General features: G+C 35.8%; 1 protein-coding gene and 1 long non-coding RNA gene across 2 annotated transcripts in view; one reads left to right on the forward strand and one right to left on the reverse strand.

Moving 5' to 3' along the window:
• The first annotated feature begins 3,196 nt into the window (after positions 1-3,196).
• Positions 3,197-9,510, forward strand: LOC107687180 (uncharacterized). The gene is made up of 4 exons (XR_001634104.1): positions 3,197-3,228; positions 7,307-7,402; positions 9,136-9,240; positions 9,436-9,510. It is a non-coding gene; the product is annotated as an uncharacterized LOC107687180 (long non-coding RNA).
• LOC107687179 (adenylate cyclase type 1-like) overlaps positions 8,437-19,358 on the reverse strand; it is a 49,174-nt gene continuing 38,252 nt past the window's right edge. Inside the window, exons 15-20 of the mRNA XM_016484407.1 lie at positions 17,815-17,931; positions 15,113-15,259; positions 14,889-14,987; positions 12,098-12,212; positions 9,413-9,537; positions 8,437-9,332 (exon numbers count right to left, since the gene is read on the reverse strand). Coding sequence (XP_016339893.1) covers positions 9,036-9,332; positions 9,413-9,537; positions 12,098-12,212; positions 14,889-14,987; positions 15,113-15,259; positions 17,815-17,931 — 900 coding nt within the window. The 3' untranslated portion in view covers positions 8,437-9,035. The remainder of the gene's footprint in view (positions 9,333-9,412; positions 9,538-12,097; positions 12,213-14,888; positions 14,988-15,112; positions 15,260-17,814; positions 17,932-19,358) is intronic.

Consider the following 19,358-nt stretch of genomic DNA (forward strand, 5'->3'; position numbering starts at 1 on the left):
TATGTGTGTGTGTGTGTGTGTGTGTGTGTGTGTGTGTGTGTGTGTGTGTGTGTGGGAGAGAGAGTTTTATTTCAATTTTTTCTTGGTTCAAATATTAAGGGAACAATCAATTTTATTATTTTGCAAACATTATGGGAATGTTACTTTAATTATTACTTTTTTCTGAACATTCTAAAACAAGGAGTAACCTAGTAACAAGTTAGACAAACATCCAACTAACATTTAAGGGGAAAAATGGTTCTATGAATGTTTAAAGGGGTGGTTCATAGCGATTTCACTTTTTTAACGTTAGTTAGTGTGTAATGTTGCTGTTTGAGCATAAACAATATCTGCAAAGTTACTTCATATATGAATCGCGATTCTGTCTTTTAACGATTCTAATGGATTCACAAGTTTCAAAATCAATGTTCTAAAGCAGCGGTTCTCAATACTGTTCCTCGCGTCCCCTGCTCTGCACATGCTCTGCATCTCTCTCTCTCTCTCTCATATTCAGCTCAGCTCCAACAATGAACTGTTAACAATTATACACTTATTTTCACATAGCTATGAGAAACGTTAAACATGGACGCACGTACAGTTGCCGTACTGTATTAAAGCTGTAATCAGGATAAAACTGTATATTAAAAGCTAACATAAGCAGTAGCATTTACAAATAACAGCGTATCTAAAAGTATGAGACAACAACAAACAAAAAACATAGGCCTACCATTAAAAGCCGTGCTTGCACAGGTTCTGCACGATCCTCTTCAATAATATCCTCTGCTTTTCAATCGGGCTCAAACTGATAAGCGATATTAACGACGCCGTTGTTTACAATACAACCGGAGCTCATGCCGCTGAGGTGAGGTAAGGGGCGGGACGTTTAGATGCACACTAGAGACGGTTGAGCCAATCACAACACACTGGGCTAGCTAACCAATCAGAGCCCATCGCCTATTTCTGAGGGAGTGAACCACCCCTTTAAATAATGTTTTTGTGATAATATTTTGAAAACTTTATTAGACCAGATAACCTTTAATAAACTTTCTATTAATGTTACAATGAAAGAAGGGTTGTTAATATCTTTCAGAAAATCTTTCCAGAATGTAAGTCAAAGTTCTGAGTTTCTCTGAGTCAAAGTTCTCTGTTTTGTGATTTTTTTTTTTTTTAATAACATAAAACAAAATAAAATAAAGTGGTTTTGGGATATTGAGCTTCAAAGTTTTTGCATTCCATATGCTTTTTCATATAAACTTTTTGTTTTCAAAATAAAAAGTCCCAAAATGTACACAACGTGTACAAACCTCACATAATGTAAATAAGTCACAGAATAAGAATATGTGAATAACTCAATTTTGACAAAAATGTCAGATAGAACCTTATAATTCCAAGGTGATGAAATATAACCCAAAAACGATGATAGATTGGTAACAGGTTTGCAAAATTTAGCCTAAATTGAGCTTTGGAAGTTTGAACTTATGTTCTTTCTTACTGACAAACTTTAAGTTTTCCATACATTTAAGAAAAAAACATTTGTTTGAATATCAGTAACTTTTCTAGCAGGGTTGAAGTGTTGAAGAGTTTTAAATGTTTAAAACTAGCTACTTTTCATGGCTGGGTTAATTTTATATTAGGTACAAGTTTATCAGCATATCAAATAGCAACATATGAAACTCGTGTATAATGCAAAGAACATGTGTTCAGCATTTCAACAGTGATTTATTTATCTGAACACTAATTACACAATCAGTGCTTGACAGTTTTATTTGTGTTTTATGATCTTAAAATAGAGCACGCCGTACCTTGCGTAAAATCAAAATACAACACGCTTTCATCAGTGCACACAAACCATCACAAATCCAGTTTTTGAGTCCACCACTGGATCCTCTTATCAGATATGCTGTCTGCACTGAATAGCCCTGTACTGTATGCCTGAAAGCTGTTGTGAAAGTGTTTTGTCACGATTGTTCAGTTGGCTAACTGGAAGTGGAAACTGATCATTAGCCCCATGCTGATCTGAGGCCATCTTATCCAATCAGTAGCTGCGTCGTTGTGATCTCAATAGCAGATGGGTTTGAAGTGTGCAAGCTGATGTCCTGTTAGCGCTGCTGTTTATCTTGGTATGTCAGCCATAAAAAAAGTCATGAGTCATTTCCTCCCTGCAGGTAATAAACACTCCTACGCCTTACTCATCAGCATGTACACAGAATACGCACACATCTTCATTTAGCAGGAAACGTTTACAGTTTCCAGTAAGAGGGGACCAACGGTTAAAAAGTGGGAAAAGACAAGTTCTGGCAAGGAAAAATGGGAGTGAGCGAGAGCATCTTCGTATGAAAGTCATTGTGAGCGCTGATGTGCTGGAGGGCAGAGATTATCATTTGAGAGATGAGGAAAGGAATGGGCTTGGTTAAAAACTGGAAAAGCAAGCCCAGGCCTGATCTGACACCACTACAGTATGTGAGCTACAGGACAGGCTGGAGATTTTCCATAAGCAAAGCTCCTTGTTAACTCACAATGGGTTCAGTAGGCTGGGCTGATTATTCCATTGCATTCACTTCTGTGTAGGGGTGCAGGTAATTCAGCAGGGATAGTTTGCACACACAAAAAAAGATGTTCTGTCATCATTTTCTCGCCCTCATACTGTTTCAAACCTGAATCACATTCGTTCTTCCATGGAACACTCATCGAGATGTTCTTATCTTTTTCTCTTTTTTTGAGCAAGAGAAGACATGACCGAAAGGAAAATAAACACTTTCTAATAATAGAATTGTTTATACGAGCGTAAAATGTGTGCTTAAAGGGATAGTTCAGCCAAAAATGAAAATTCTATCATAATTTATTCACCCTCAAGTTGTTCCATACCTGTACTGAGTTTCTTTCTTCTCTTGAGAATAAAAGATATTTTGAAGAATAATCAAAAAGTTGACGGTAGCCATTGCTTTCCACGTTGTGGAAAAAAATACTATGGAAGTCAATGGCTATCGTCAACTTACACTAATCAAAATATCTTCTATTGTGTTCAACAGAAGAACAACTCATAAAGGTTTAGAACAGGGGTGTCCAAACAGGGGTGTCCTGGAGGGCCGGTGTCCTGCAGAGTTTAGCTCCAACTTGCCTCAACACACCTGACTGGTATTTTCCACTATGCCTAGTAAGAGCTTAATTAGCTGCTTCAGGTGTGTTTTAATTGGTTGAAGTTAAACTTTGCAGGACACTGCAGTTTGGAGAGCCCTGGTTTAGAACAAGGTGAGTAAATGATGACACAATTTTCATTTTGGGTGAACTGTTCTTTTATGTTGTGCAATTGAACTTAAATTCAAATCCTGGGACCTCATTTATAAAAACATCCAGGTTTAAAAAACTCTTTGTCTTGGAAAAGTTCTTAGTGCTGCGTCAGGTTCTAAGCAGGCGTACACACTTTTCGTTGTGGCAGAGAGTCTGTGGGAATGTGGAAGACACTTGCCATTCTCAAGTAAAAGATTAACAGGTGCCTTTTTATATGCTAATGACATTAATTGCTAATGACGTTTACAAGGCGGAGATCTGACACCAGTCACCTGCACACAATTCAAGATCATTTGTGATTTATAGATTTTAAATCTGGAAGAGAGGCATTGCATGTTTTTTGTGCGTACATTAATTTCTCTGAATCACATGTATTCACATTTGAGAAATGAACTTAGATCAAATGTAGGAGGGTTTATCATTTGACCCACTGGTATTTACACTACCATTCAAATTTTGAGATCAATAACGTTTTTTTTGTGTTTTTTTTTAACAAATTAAAACTTTTATCCAGAAAGGATGCATTACATTGAACAAAAGTGACAGTAAAGACATTTATAATGTTAAAAAAAATGTAATTTTTTATGCCTGAAAAAAATGTATTATAGTTGCCACAAACATATTAAGCAGCACAACTGTTTTCATGAGACACTGAAGACTGGTGTAATGGCTGCTTAAGATTCAGCCATCACAGGATTCAATTACATTTCAATATATTAATATATAAATCACCATAAATATATTAATAAACAAAACAGTTATTTTGCATTGTTATAATATTTGTTTTAACAGTATTTTTAATCAAATAAATGCAGCCTTGCATGGTGAGCATAAGAGACTTCTTTCAAAAACATTTAAAAATCTTACCAAACCCAAACTTTTGAATCAAGCAAAATGTGAAACTTGACAGCCGTGAGCATCATGCAAATTTATTGTATGAAAAAGAGCCTCTTAGACATTGATAATGACTGAACTGTTCATTTATGTACAACCGAACAAGTGTTATGTGACTGTATCCATATGAACATTTATGTGACAAACAGACCAAAAAGTAATTTCTTGCTCTAAATCTTTCAGCTTTAACTCTCAAATCTCCTTTATGTTCATTCAAATATAGCATGTCAAGATTTGCATTAACTCTTCTTTTTGGTTTAGAACAAAATGAGGTTGAGTAGATATCATTTTTAAAGGAATGGTTCACCCAGAAATGAAAATTATGTTATTAATTTCTCACCCTCATGTCGTTCCAAACCCGTAAGACCTTTGTTCATCTTCGGAACACAAATTAAGATATTTTTGATGAATATATGGGTCAAATATGACCCTGCGTAGACAGCAATGTAATTACCACGTTCAAAGCCCAGAAAGGTAGTAAGGACATCATTAAAATAGTGTATGTGATATTACTGGTTCAACCGTAATGTTATGAAGCTACGAGAATACTTTTTGTGCGCAAATAAAACTTTATCTAACAATTTCTTCTCTTCCATGTCAGTCTTCGATGTATGTTCACAAGAGAACCATGACGCATGCATGTGCATTCCTCTGCTTGTAAACAAGCCGCAGCGCATCCGAGTTCCATGTCAGAACGCCAGCAGCACAACTGCATGCTAGTGATGCGCGGATGGCAGTTATATCCGCGGGCGCTGCGGATAATCCGCGGATCGGGTGGGTCGGGTAATAAAAAAATGCATTATGATTATTTGCGGGTGGGTTGCGGGTGGATAAAATAAATCATTAATGATGCAAGTATTAACTACATTTTCTAAATTATGAACGTGTTTTAAATAGGCTACAGAAATTGAATAAACTGTAAATTAACATTAAAAGTTATTCAACAAAACATTAGGTGACGTTTTAGCTCATCCGCGCATCACTAACGCATGCATCCTGATACTCTCGTCGGCTACCTTTCTAGGCTTTGAACGTATCAGTTGTGTTGCTGCCTATGGAGGGTCAGAGAGCTCTCGTATTTCATTAAAAATATCTTAATTTGTGTTCCGAAGATGAACGAAGGTTTTACAGGTTTAGAACAACATGAGAGTGAGTAATTAATGGCAGAATTTTTTTGGGGTGAACTACACCTTTAACGTGAAATTCATTTTGCAGTCATATGATGTCTATTTAAACTCCTTTTCCTGTGTTGTTGGGTAGGGAAGGATGGTTTATTCTACAAGATGCAGGCCTTTGTTTTTGCAGGGTATTTGTCAATTTGTCTGACATTTGCAGGGTAATGTCAATTTGACACTATGTGACGTTAAGAGTGACATTTGACCTCAGCAGGCCATAATAATCAGTAACTATGGCGATGAGCGTGGGTCATGCTGAAAGGTCCATCCATCCTGACACCCTGATGTGATTGTGTATATGTACGTTTTCTCTCATAAATAACATTTGCAAGTTGTATCCGGCAGTACGATGTGTCACATCCTGTCTATTTGCTGCTTACACATGCCAGCCTGATAAGACTTTATTTTTTTTCCCCTGTTCCCCAAAATGCTTCGGAACGGGCACATCCTGTATATGAAAAAATGCAGCTCCCGGTTGGAAAGCCGTGGAAGTATGCAGAAAAGAGTAGCGGGACAATAGGCCGGATCTACGGCAGTTCCTAAAGCCTCGATGTTCTGAAGCACTTCTGTTTATTTCACACATTAATCTAATGCAAATACCCAAGCAGGAACACACGGTCTTTTGTAGGAGAGGAAAATGGTTTTCCATCAGTCTTCATACACTCAACTCAACTCAACAAAATAAAATTTAAAAAAATTATATATGAAGACATGGACTTATGTGGAAGAGGAAGCATTTCCATCAGTTTCTGTAAAATAAAATAAATGAAAAATAAAATAAAATATTATTAAATTTAAATTAAAACAAGGAGATGTATTTTTTTTGTGGGATAGGAAACTGGTTTTCAATCAGTCTCGTCTCAAGTCAACTCAACAAAACAAAATAAAATAAAATGTACTTTTGTGTGAAAGGAAACCGGTTTTCCATCAGTCTAAATAAAATAAAATTAAAATAAAAAAAAATCACATGAGAGGGTCTGAATCTTCATTGTTTGCCCCATTTGTTTTTCTCGAGTGTATACAATGTCAGAACTCCCAGGTCATTCACTCTCACAATCAGTCCATAGATTGAAGTCTCCTTTATTCAAGGTCAAGGCCATGGCCACAACAACACAACCATTGCAAACATCACACAGAAGCCCCATGTCATCTCTCATTGTTATTTTATTCCCGAACAGTGCAAACACAAGTATAAAAGATCTCAATATGAAATTTACATTCACATAGAACCATCGCAATAAATACATTGCAACCCCAAAAATAGCACAAATATTACAAATCATCAATAAAATACTCTTTTTGTTTACTCTACAATATATTTAATACGTACAATAATTTTGACCCGTATCAAATATGAAAATATCTAATCGACATGAAAATCTATTCTATGATTTTACTGTGCACACTTTATGCATTATTAAAGTTAATATATCATTAATGTTCATAACAGCAGTAAGTTAGGCCACTGTAGTCAAAATAGATCATATTAAGCCATATCAAATAGAACAATTTAGCTGTTTGGCTACATTTGTTGGATCATAGAATCTGAAATATTCAGTGATACGATAAGCATTTTGGCATTTGGCATTCATATTCATTAAAGAAAAACCAAAAATCTACATATATGAAACTCGAATGAACAGCTCCTTATTTTACGTTAATAAATATGCGAAATTCCGTACATGGCAAATTAAGCTAAATGCAGCGAAAAATAGAATCAGAGAGAGCATTCCTGAATACATAGCTTAACTTGAATTAAACGTCGAAAAATAAAGAGGAATAGCCCATTTGCGAGTCGGCATTGAGCCCCACGTGGTTCGATCAGTCCATATGAGAGTTAAGTTTGAACCGAACTTAATGGAACCGAATGCACACAATGTCGCAAAGTTGCGCTAGAAAAGAACACGGTTTGATATGTTGGTAACCGTATGTGTTGGCACATATTCAAAGAAATACACTTTTTCCAACAGACCCTGGATAAAAAGGCAGTCACTTCAAGAGCTCGACAAGGCGCCAATGCTACAAAACTCCCAGAAAGCTTCCCCACAGCACCACGCACGGACCAGGTAAGCGGATACACCGTCGGATAATGAAAAAAAGATGGTTCGTTTCATCAAGGCCATTATTCTGGGCTCATGCAGTGCTACTAAAGCATGTTTCGCAACATATCTTCGACACTTTTCACCCTCTGTTGTGTTTTTGCAGTAGGCATGCATTAGAGACACAAATCAGTTATCAAATAGAGCGACGTGACAGAATTACGGCATGCTGAGAGGGACATGCAGAACGGCATGCTTGAAGCCAAACTTCTTTTGCTAGGCATCATGGGAAATCTATCAAAGATACAGTAATAGCACAGAAAGAAAACCAAAACATCGTTCTGAAATCCGAAATGAGGCTCGTGAGGCTTTCCAAACCGAGAGCAGGTTTGAGACGTTCGCATGCTCTGAAACAGATGCACTAAAATCCAGATGTTTAACCTAAGATCTAGAGAGCACATGACACATCCAGCACTAAAATATCATGCATGTTCAACCGTGTGGTAAAGATCGTTCCACAAGCACAGTGAGAGATGCTACCGTTGATAGGAGAATCTGAAGTGCCACCACCGACAAAATAGATGTGGAATAAATGTATATTAAGCCATTTGATTACATACTGGAAGCCAATTTGGTTGCTTTTTGTGAATAGTATTATCGGTGACAGCCTCGACTGTGCTGGCTTCTCGATTGTATCGGTATTTCACATCTTTGACGCTTATTAAACGCAATGGGATCAGTTGTCGTGTTATTACTGGAAAGGATATCCCAGAGGGCAAAGGGCAGCAGCAAGTGCATACAGATGTTTTGTCTAAGCACCAAGTGCGTACACACATCACATACAGGAAAACTGTGCTGATTCAACCCACGCAAAGTTAAACATTTACCCACGTCACAGACTCGACTGACTTTCTGTAAATGATTACAAAACAGGATAGCGTTAGCATTCGCAAGTAAATCATTGCAGTCTCTGATTCACTGCGGTTGTTTAGTATTTCTGCCTCTCTCTCTCTGCAACCGCAGACGAGTGCTTGAAACCCGAAGAGCTGGGAATAACTTAGCTATCAGGTCTGTAAACCCGTGACGTGTTCTTCATGTAAACAATTTATCCGAAGCAAATCTCAATATGAGCAACCAGCTTTTCCTTTGTCTTGGTGGGAAAAACCCCACACGTTCCGTCGTCTCAGAAACTGGCCTTACTCAGTCTCGTACAAAATACAGCGCTGTTTTAAACGAAATGTTTGGTCCTCACCGCTCACATGTTCAAAATATTCATCGCCGTGGCATCTCTTGACATTTTCAGATGCAAGATAACACAGAAGCACGCACACTCACACACGGTGGGTACGTGTCTCCTCGGCTGGTGTGAAGCTGACTTTTGCAGTAGATCGCATGCTCCCGTTTAGGAGACCCTGATATCCTGTTGGTCGGGGAAGACTCATTAAAACACACGCATACGTGGACACGGAAAGACATACATGCTTATTATGTACTTGCGTGAAGGGGGAGGGCCTTTCTCGGTTTGGCACGTTTGAATGTGCAAAGACTGTCTCTTCTCTCCTCGTTTTTCATCTCGCTCCTACCTTGTGCTCGGTTTCCCTCCCTGCCTCTGATTTACTAATGCATCGATTGATCACCATAGAACCCGTCTTCTTGGTGATCACACCTCCATCTCCATGTCAACGGATACAGAGGGCAGGTACAAAATGCTGTTGTTTGGGGTGCTAACGTGCCCTACAGTGTGACTTTTCACCCCGTAGCTGCTGACAGCGGGTGCTGATCCCAGTTTGGTCCGGATGCAGGGGCTCGACCCACGCTCGGGGCTCTTGGATCGCGTGTGCGTGGTTCGGCCTTCCAGAAAGTAGGTGAGCATTTGACCTTTGCCCTTCACGCTGACCTGGCCACGACACTGGAAGTGATAATAACCGGAGAGTAGGCGGAAGACGTCCTCGGTCACCTGGGATGAAGAGGCAGATGAAGTCAGATTTGTTTGGAGTGGTGTGCTGGTTTGTTTAAATGATGGTGTGTTTGTTTTACCTGTATTTTTCCCTGAACTCCAGTGCTGTCCATTCTGCTGGCAACGTTGACTGTGTTTCCCCAGATGTCGTACTGAGGCCTGCGAGCCCCGATTACACCAGCAACTACTGGACCCACATTGATACCTGATCAATGATCAACAAAAATGATTAAGTAATCAGATTTAACGTCCCTTTATCTGCCATTTTTACATGTAAAACAGACTCTGTTTAAAAAATTAGGGTTGGTATGATTTTTTAATGTTTGATTGTTTATTGCTTCTTGTGCTATATAATGTGACAAGACCAAAATTTATTCAGACACCTTAAACATTTCTCACATTATTAGTTTATTTGATATAGTTTAGAAAATGGTAATAAAATATGTCAAGAACTCGGAGTTAAACTGTGTCAGAACAAATTCATCTTGATAATCTTCTTTCATCTTCAGAACACAATTTAAGATATTTTTGATGAAATCTGAGGGCTCTCTGACCCTCCCATAGACAGCAAGGGAACTACCACGTTCAAGGTCCAGAAAAGTACCAGGATGATCGACAAAGTAGTCCATGTGACATCAATGGTTCAACCGTAATATTACGAAGCTACGAGAATACTTTTTTGTGCAAAGAAAACAAAAATAACGACTTTATTCCACATTTTCATCTCTACTGCGTCACTTGTGGATGTGCGTTCATGACAGTACCATGACGCAAGCATGTGGCGGCACCGGCGCTGATCCAGATCCGGCGTGATGACGTTGAACACAAGGCACGGCGCATGGGTTCAATGTCATCACGTATTCTCGTAGCTTCGTAACATTACAGTTGAACCACTGATGTCACGTGGACTACTTTGTCGATCATCCTGGTACTTTTCTGTTCCTTGACCGTAGTAGTTTCCTTGCTGTCTATAGGAGGGTCAGAGAGCCCTCATATTTCATGATAAAATATCTTAAATTTTGTTCCAAAGATGAAAGAAGGTCTTACGGGTTTGGAACAACACGAGGGTGAGTAATTAATTACAGAATTTTCATTTTTGGGTGAACTATCCCTTTAAGTACACAGGTAATACCAATTTAGGTCAACCAATGACTAAGCAATGCTTAATTTTGTTCAGTCTGTGGTGTAAAAAGATCCTATTAGCAATTAAAAAACACTTAAGCAAAACATGGTCAGTTCAAAGTGTCTGAATAATTTTTGGTCCCAAATTTTTTATCAGTTTTACTGGTAGTTCACTGTATGAAGAATTTTGGGGTATATTATGTCACAGTTTACTTTATTTTGCTATCCTCACTTACATGAACTATAGTGTCCTGCACCCACTGGTAAAAAAAATAAAATATATATATAAGCAGGCAGTTGAACTGCTCAGGACCAACGCAGGACTCATGAACAACTATCACAATACAGAAAAACAGTCGTGGATCATTCAGGAAATGACATACAGCATTAAGATTCAAGGATATGTAAACTTTTGAATGGGGTCATTTTTATAAATTCAGTTATTATTTTTTTTCTTTTGGAGTATATTTAAACATCTGTTATGTGAAATAGCATATTCAGGACAGTACTAAATAAAAAATAACATGCAATTTTCATGAGCTCTCTTATTTTGTTAAAATTATTAACATATTTGCATATTCTGCAAAGGGTACATATACTGTATATACACACACACATGCACAAACACACTACTAAAAAATACAGTAATATTGTGAAATATTTTTACAATTGAAAACAATCATTTCATTTAATTTATTCCTGTAATGGTAAAGCTGATATTTCAGCATCATTACATCAGTGTCGCATGATCCTTCAGAAATCATTCTTTGATGATTTGCTGGTAAAGATTCAATTCATAGTAGTATCAATGTTGAAACAGTTCAACATTTTTAAAATATATTTTTTTAAACTGCTCAATATTTTTGTGGAAACCGTGATTTAATTCACTAAAACCAGGTAGTGTGGCATTGAAAGAGGCCTGTAGTTGTTAATAAAAGAAAGAAATACTAATATAAATTGCAGAATTTCATTTTTCATTACCATGTAGCCTTGGTTACATAAGCAGAAAAATGTGTTTCAGAGGTGGAGAAAGCTATTACATTTTGTCATTAGTATATTGAAAAATTCCTTCTCATAACTGCAATTTAAAATTTTGCAAATGCGACTTGTCAAGTGGCTTAAAAATGTAATTACAGATTGCTCGTTTGGGACCGTTTTACAGGATTGTTCCAGCTCTCCATTCTGTCTGCCCTCCTAATTAAAAAATGATTTGTAGCAGGTATGTTTTTCTGAGCAGCTCCCTGCGCTAAACCTTCACTTTCTGCTGTCTGTCTGCTTAAGAAAAAAATTAATCTACTCAGCGACTAGAGGCCATCAGAGCTGAAGGGATGGATATTGTGTTAGCAGCATACCACTAATGCTTTAATAGTGAGATGTTTAAATTCATGACATTTTGTTAAGAAGTGTGTATGTAGTGTAGCTTGTTCGTGCATGTGTGTAACTGTGTGTTTGTTATATGTAATCTGTTCCTTACAAAACATGTTACACTCAGGACATCCTACTGGATGCGGGATGTCCGGCACAATGTCCACACTTACTGATGTATTTCCTCCACTTATACAGAAGCACACACACTCATTTACACACACTAACTCACACAAACACACACACGGTTGACACCTCGCTTTAACAAGGTCACTAACCAACTCGAAGCACAAAGTCATTGTAGGACTGGTAGTTGATCGCATCCAGTACATCAAACATCTCGATGGCGAAATCAGCCACTGTGCACAGGTGCTCAGAAATGGACTTCTTTACCTATTCAGAGAGAAAACAGAAAGACATTATTCATATACTACCACCTCTACACTTGTTCTGAGATGACGATAATAAACAGAGTAATTGTTGGATGATTTTATGATCAGAAAAAAAACAAACAACAACAAAAAAAAAGCTGTTATTAACTTAATCATTTGAAGTTTTTGTGAAACCCAAAATAAGATATTTTGAAGAATGTTCATGCTGCTCTTTTTTCCCTTCAAACAACGTATCATAGTGACCAGGAGCTGTCAAGCTCCAAAACAGACAAAAAATTCTTCCAAGTTTTCTGACGTCATATGATAGCTTTGTTTCGAAACAGACTGATACAGTTACTCTCTCAAAATCTTGACCTATGCCATAAATGATGTCAATCTGGTTATCATGTGTCTGAATATGAGGAAGTTCAAATATGATTTCAGGTTCACTTGCTTTTGGTGCATGGATAATGGAAGCTTGAACATTCTGGAAAAAAATTTTTGTGTTCAATGGAGGGATTTTACAGGTTTAGAGTGACATGAAGGTGAATACATTATGAGAGATCATAATTTCATACTACTAACACATTCATAATTTTCATATCACTAATCTGAGGTTTAAAGGGAAAGGTCATCTAAAAACTGTCATCATTTGCTTACCCTCATGTTGTTCCAAACCTGTATGACTGTTTTTTTCTGTGGAACTTAAAAGACGATATTTTGAGATGTCTCTTTTTTTGTCCATACAATGGAAGTCAATTGGCTCCGAAATGGTTTGTTTCCCAACATTCTTCAGTGTTCCACAGAAGAAAGAAATGCATACAGATTCAGAACAACATGAGGGTGAGTAAATGATGACAGAATTTTCATTGTCATGTTAACTGTCCCTTTAATTAAGCCGTGGGCTGTGTTTATGTTAGCTTTAGGGTTAGGAGAAAATATAATTAGCTCGGTATAAAAATAACTGAAGTCAATGGAAAGTGTCCACTATGACAGAAAAACAAACATGCACGTGCGTTTGCATTTGATATTAGTTTTACTTTCAAAGCAGTGGGAGGTTTGAGTGGTGCCATGACATGATTTTCATCTTTCAAGGCCAAATGCAAATACACCCAAACTGAGATTAGTTTAAAAAAAGCAAACACACACACACACACACAGGGCTCATACTAATTTGATTAATTTGTACTGTTTACTTTAAAAATATCTAAACATCCTTAAAATAAATTCATTTGAAAAACACAGTTGCATAACAATATAAAATAAAATGTTATAAGGTGAATACATTATGAGAGATCATAATTTCATATTACTAACACATTCATAATTTTCATATCACTAATCTGAGGTTTAAAGGGAAAGGTCATCTAAAAACTGTCAGCATTTGCTTACCCTCATGTTGTTCCAAACCTGTATGACTGTTTTTTTCTGTGGAACTTAAAAGACGATATTTTGAGATGTCTCTTTTTTTGTCCATACAATGGAAGTCAATTGGCTCCGAAATGGTTTGTTTCCCAACATTCTTCAGTGTTCCACAGAAGAAAGAAATGCATACAGATTCAGAACAACATGAGGGTGAGTAAATGATGACAGAATTTTCATTGTCATGTTAACTGTCCCTTTAATTAAGCCGTGGGCTGTGTTTATGTTAGCTTTAGGGTTAGGAGAAAATATAATTAGCTCGGTATAAAAATAACTGAAGTCAATGGAAAGTGTCCACTATGACAGAAAAACAAACATGCACGTGCGTTTGCATTTGATATTAGTTTTACTTTCAAAGCAGTGGGAGGTTTGAGTGGTGCCATGACATGATTTTCATCTTTCAAGGCCAAATGCAAATACACCCAAACTGAGATTAGTTTAAAAAAAGCAAACACACACACACACACACAGGGCTCATACTAATTTGATTAATTTGTACTGTTTACTTTAAAAATATCTAAACATCCTTAAAATAAATTCATTTGAAAAACACAGTTGCATAACAATATAAAATAAAATGTTATCTTTTTATGTGCAAACCTCACTAAATTTGGTTACATTTATACTTAAAACATACAAAAAAAAATCAAACTTAATTGAAGACACTACTATTCAAGTGTTTTTTTTTTCAGTAACATTGCATTAAATTGATAAAAAGTTACAGTAAAGTCATTTATAATCTTACAAAAAATATATATTTCAAAAAAAGAAAGAAAAAGAAAAAAAGCTGTTCTTTTAACTTTCTATTCATCAAAGAATTCTGAAAAAGATAGATCACAGTTTCCACAAAAATATGACGCAGTACAACTGTTTTCAACACTGATAATAATACAAATGTTTCTTGAGCAGCAAATCAGGATATTAGAATAATTTCTGCAGGATCATGTGACACTGAATGACTGCAGAAAATTCAGCTTTGCATCACAGGAATTTGCATTAGTTATTTTACATTTTAATAATATTTCACAATATTACTGGTTTTTTTTGTTTTTTTTTAATCAAATAAATGCTACTCTGGTAGACATTAAAAAAAAAAAGAAAATCTTGCAGACCCCAAACTTTAGAACAGTGCATTCTCTAAAAACAAGTCTTTTTGCTTCTCAAATAACATATCTTGTGTTAAAGTTGTTTAGATCATTTTACTGGAAAACAAGGCAAAAATTCTGATTGAGAAAATGATTTTTGCTGTGTTTGCCCACATACACACTCTGTGTACCTTGGATCCCTCAGTGGGGACGAGTCCGACCGCAGCCATGTAAGTACTGCCAATAGTTTTGATCTTCTCAATGTCTCTGTAGCATTCCTTATCCATCAGCTACAGACAGAGAAAGAGAGAGATGATGTGATGGAGAAATAAATGAAGCCTAGAGTGGGATTAAGGTAACTCGCACACTGAGCCAAAGCATACATATCTCAGGCTGGGAGACAAGAAATTCTCACCGCATCAAAGTCAGCGATGATCTCGTTTAGCAGCCGGAGGCATTCCACACCCATGTTGTTTCCATCCAGCTCAATGTAGAAGTCATTAAAGTTGGGGATGGAAGCGAACAGGACGCCCACCTGAGAGTAAGACTGATAATACAGGTCCTGGAACAGTGAAAGAGCAGGAAATCAAAGAGCCATGAGACCCTCAGGGGACGATACCACTGATCCAGGCTGAGCTGGAATATAACAGCGGTTAGAGAAGTTAAGTCTACGGTAATTAGTCAAGACACACGACACGCATGAATTGGACAAGTTGATTTCGGTCAAAGCAAAACTTGCTTTCGATATTAAAAGGTAGAGTGCATTAGATTGACCCTTCCATCTCAAATCAAAGATTTCACAGTGGTTTATGCACATAAAAAAGGGGGTTTTCTTGCTCTTCTGAAATAGAAGGATTTGATTTACTATGTAGACATATCGGCCACGTACACACTGCAAAGTTTGGGAGTGACAACCGCATTTAAATACAGAAGTGACTCTCTTTAATTATCATTCTACAGTATATGTATGGAGTATAGGAGTCACTCCCAAAATTATGATTTTGGACATAACCATAGCAACAATTTGGTGTCTTATGGCTGTAAACAAGAAACATGGCGCCAAAAGATTAATATAACAGTGTAGTTTTGTTTACCAAACTAATATTAGTGTTTACATGCATGTTTGATTTTAGACATACTAATTTGTCAATAAAAAAGCAATAATCTGTATTTTTAAGTGTCACATAAATGCTTTCGTCTGGCTGAAATCATATACAGATGTTAGTCATTTTACACTACCATTCAAAGGTTTGGGGTCGGTAGGATTTTTGAAAAAAGGTAAATTTAAATTAAGTAAAAATGTAATCAAAAATACGGTAAAAACAATAATATTGTGAAATGTCATTACAATTTAAAATGTAAAACTTATTTTAAAAATGCAAATTAAATACAATTTAAAACTGTTTTCTATTTTAATATAATTGAAAAAAAAAACTGAATTTTCATCAGCCATTTCTCTAGATTTTTTTTAGTGTCACATGGCCCTTCAGAAATCATCATTCTTATTATCATTCTAATCATTCTTATTATCAATGTTGAACATTGTGCTGTTTGTGCCTCATATTTTTTATTTATTTATCTTTACTTAAAACTGCATTTTAAAGGGTTATTAGAGGGTATAATGCATTATAATTATTCATAATGTGCGTTGTAATACATTATATATTGTCAAATAATTATAACTTTTAAAAAATTAAATGCATAAGTGTAACAATAAATTGATAAGTGTTAGAATGTATTAACTGTGGTTACAATTATTCATGAAATTGTATAATGCATTATAAAGTGCATTACAACAAGGTATAATTAATGCATTAAAACTACTTTTATAATGCATTATACATAAAGGCTTTAAGTAAAGTGTTACCTTTTTTCTGGAAACTGTAATACATTTTTCAGGACTCGTTGATAAAAAGAAAGTTTAAAGGCATTTATTTGAAATAAAAATCTTTTGTACAATTATAAATGTCTTTACTGCCACTTCTGACCAATTTAAAGCATCCTTGCTGATTAAAGGTATAAATTAATTAAATAAAAAATAAAAAAAATACTGATCCCAAACTTTTGAATGGTAGAAGAGTCAAAAGGGGAAAATTGGTCATGTAAAATTAAATTTAAATGTTTTGGTGCAAGAAAATATGACTAACATCATAAGTGGACTTGACAAAACAGTTGTACACTTTTTCCAAGCTATCATTATAGTAAAACTTTCCAGTGATGTTTGCATCTTGTGTGTACTTTTGCGTATGTGTCCAAGAATTTCACTTTCTTATGCCACTGTTTACAATATAATTACATGCTCAGGAGAGGATGCTTGCTTCAGAGCTGCTGCAACAGATTTCAGGATGTCTGATTGCATCAATTCCTGTGAAGGATCTTGGACAGAAAAAGAGGCGAGCAGCATGTGTTGACCATGCAGCAAACATAAACAAAAAAAAAAACATAAAACGCATAACGGGAGTGTAATCACACATTCATTGTGTTCATGAGGCCTCACAAAGCCAGACGGAGCGGCTGAGCATTTACACTACCCACACACAATCACAATCTTATCTCATTTGAATGATCAAAACACAAGCTATCATCAAAGCATCTGCACTGATCTCTCAGCTGGATCATAACAACATTGCCATGAAGTGGTGACTTTGGGAACTACAACATCTGACAAACCACAACAATCCCCACTTCACTTCATCTGAATATGCTATTTTGCTTAGAAATGTGTCACATTATTAGAAGTTAATTGGTATCTCATGTTGTCTTTAAAGCAGCACTATGTAACTTTTGGCGCTCTAGCGGTTAATAAACAGAACTGCACACATCCCGCGGAAGAACATTCCAACCGGAGCTACTTCTCTAAGTTTATGTCTATGGCGATTCACGCAGGTATGTGTTACTCCGCAGCGGTGACGACCCGACCAGGCTACAATAGTCCAAATATAAGTACTTATTATAAGTGTACCGTAGTGATTCGGAATAAGACAACGCGGTTGTTGGGAGATGAATTCATGATGTACTCGCTCATTATATATATACATTTAGCAAATTTTGAACACAGAAAAAGTTACATAGTGCTGCTTTAAGGTTATTCTTTGTGATCTGTAAATGAAATCTGACCATGTTTCGTGGGTTGGAGAGCAGGAAGTGTTGAGCTACATGTGCAGGCAGAAGATTGAACAGAATCCTCTTATTGTCCAACTTCACTCTCTCCATGTCATCTCTGTCCTCCTCAGCCTGTGGACAAAACACACAAACTGACATATTAACAATTAACTGTATACTCATACTAGTTGTATTGCCTGTCACTGGATATTTTAAAGGTTAGGAATAAAATAATTTGTGTTTATATGGAATTATATTCTGAAAATAAAACATCCACTAGAGGGCACTGTTACTGTTGAAATAGCTTGCTATCACAGTGCTGATGATGCTTAAGATATCCCACTAGTTAGTGTTTTCTGTTGACAATACTTACTGTTCATAAGTTTGGGGACTTTTTATAAAATAAATTAATCTTTTATTCAGCGTGGTAAAGTCAGCACATTAAATTCACAGTATGTTACAAAAGATTTCTATATCAGACAAATGCTTTTCTTTTGAACTTCCCAAGAATCTTGGAAGAATTGTACCACAGTTTCCACAAAAATATTCATCAGCAGAACTGTTTTCAACATTGATAATAATAAGAAATGTCTCTTGAACACCAAATCAGCATATTCGAGTGATTTCTGAAGGACCATGTGACATTTTATGTAACCTATTCAAATAGAAATTGAATTAAATTTACATTTAAAAGTATATAATATGTATTATATTATTATATTGTATATATAATATTATTTTACAATACTGTTGCAACTATTTTTGAATAAATCAATTCAGCCTTGGTGAGCAGAAGAGACTTCAATAAAAAAAACATTACAATTTTTACTGATCCCCAACTTTTGAACAGTAGTGTGTGTGTGTGTGTGTGTGTGTGTTATTTTGTGGTATTTCTTTTACATTGTTATTTATTACTATTATTTCTGGTCAAAATCATTTCAGTCAAATTATTCATTAGCCATTTTTCATACTTATATACAGGCACAGACTAAATCTGTGGACTTTTTTTGCACGTTCATATAACTGAATTTTGGGAAACAATTCTTTTCCCAAAAGTACTTAAAAGTTTGCAAAGAACTGTGTTTTGCTCATATACAGTAGATTCTGTGTGAGCTCATTCCTATGACCTATGTAAAAAATAAATATACTAAAATGTATTTGGAATACATTTATTTTATGCTAGGTATACTACAGATACATTTACATATTTATGTACTTAAATAATACCCTGCAATTGTACTTTTAGTATACTAAACAGATACTGTATACTTAAAGTCTGCTAATTTGGAACAACTTAATTTTGTACTTAATGCACTTTAATTGTGCTGAAGTCCAACTAAAGATATACTGAAGTATATTTGATTGTGTACATTGGGTACACTTTAAATATCTTGCATTTAAAGACTGATATTATTTAAAAAAATCCTACAATCCTCATCAATAGTGACATTAAAACACATTTTAGGCTTAATATTAAGTAATGTGCATTGTGCACAAATAGTACTCCAAATAAATATTAATAAATTATATAATTATTTTATAATTTTTATGTCAGTAAT

The sequence above is a fragment of the Sinocyclocheilus anshuiensis genome, unplaced genomic scaffold, assembly GCF_001515605.1.
Source record: "Sinocyclocheilus anshuiensis isolate Anshui unplaced genomic scaffold, SAMN03320099.WGS_v1.1 scaffold1355, whole genome shotgun sequence".
NCBI lineage: Eukaryota > Metazoa > Chordata > Actinopteri > Cypriniformes > Cyprinidae > Sinocyclocheilus > Sinocyclocheilus anshuiensis.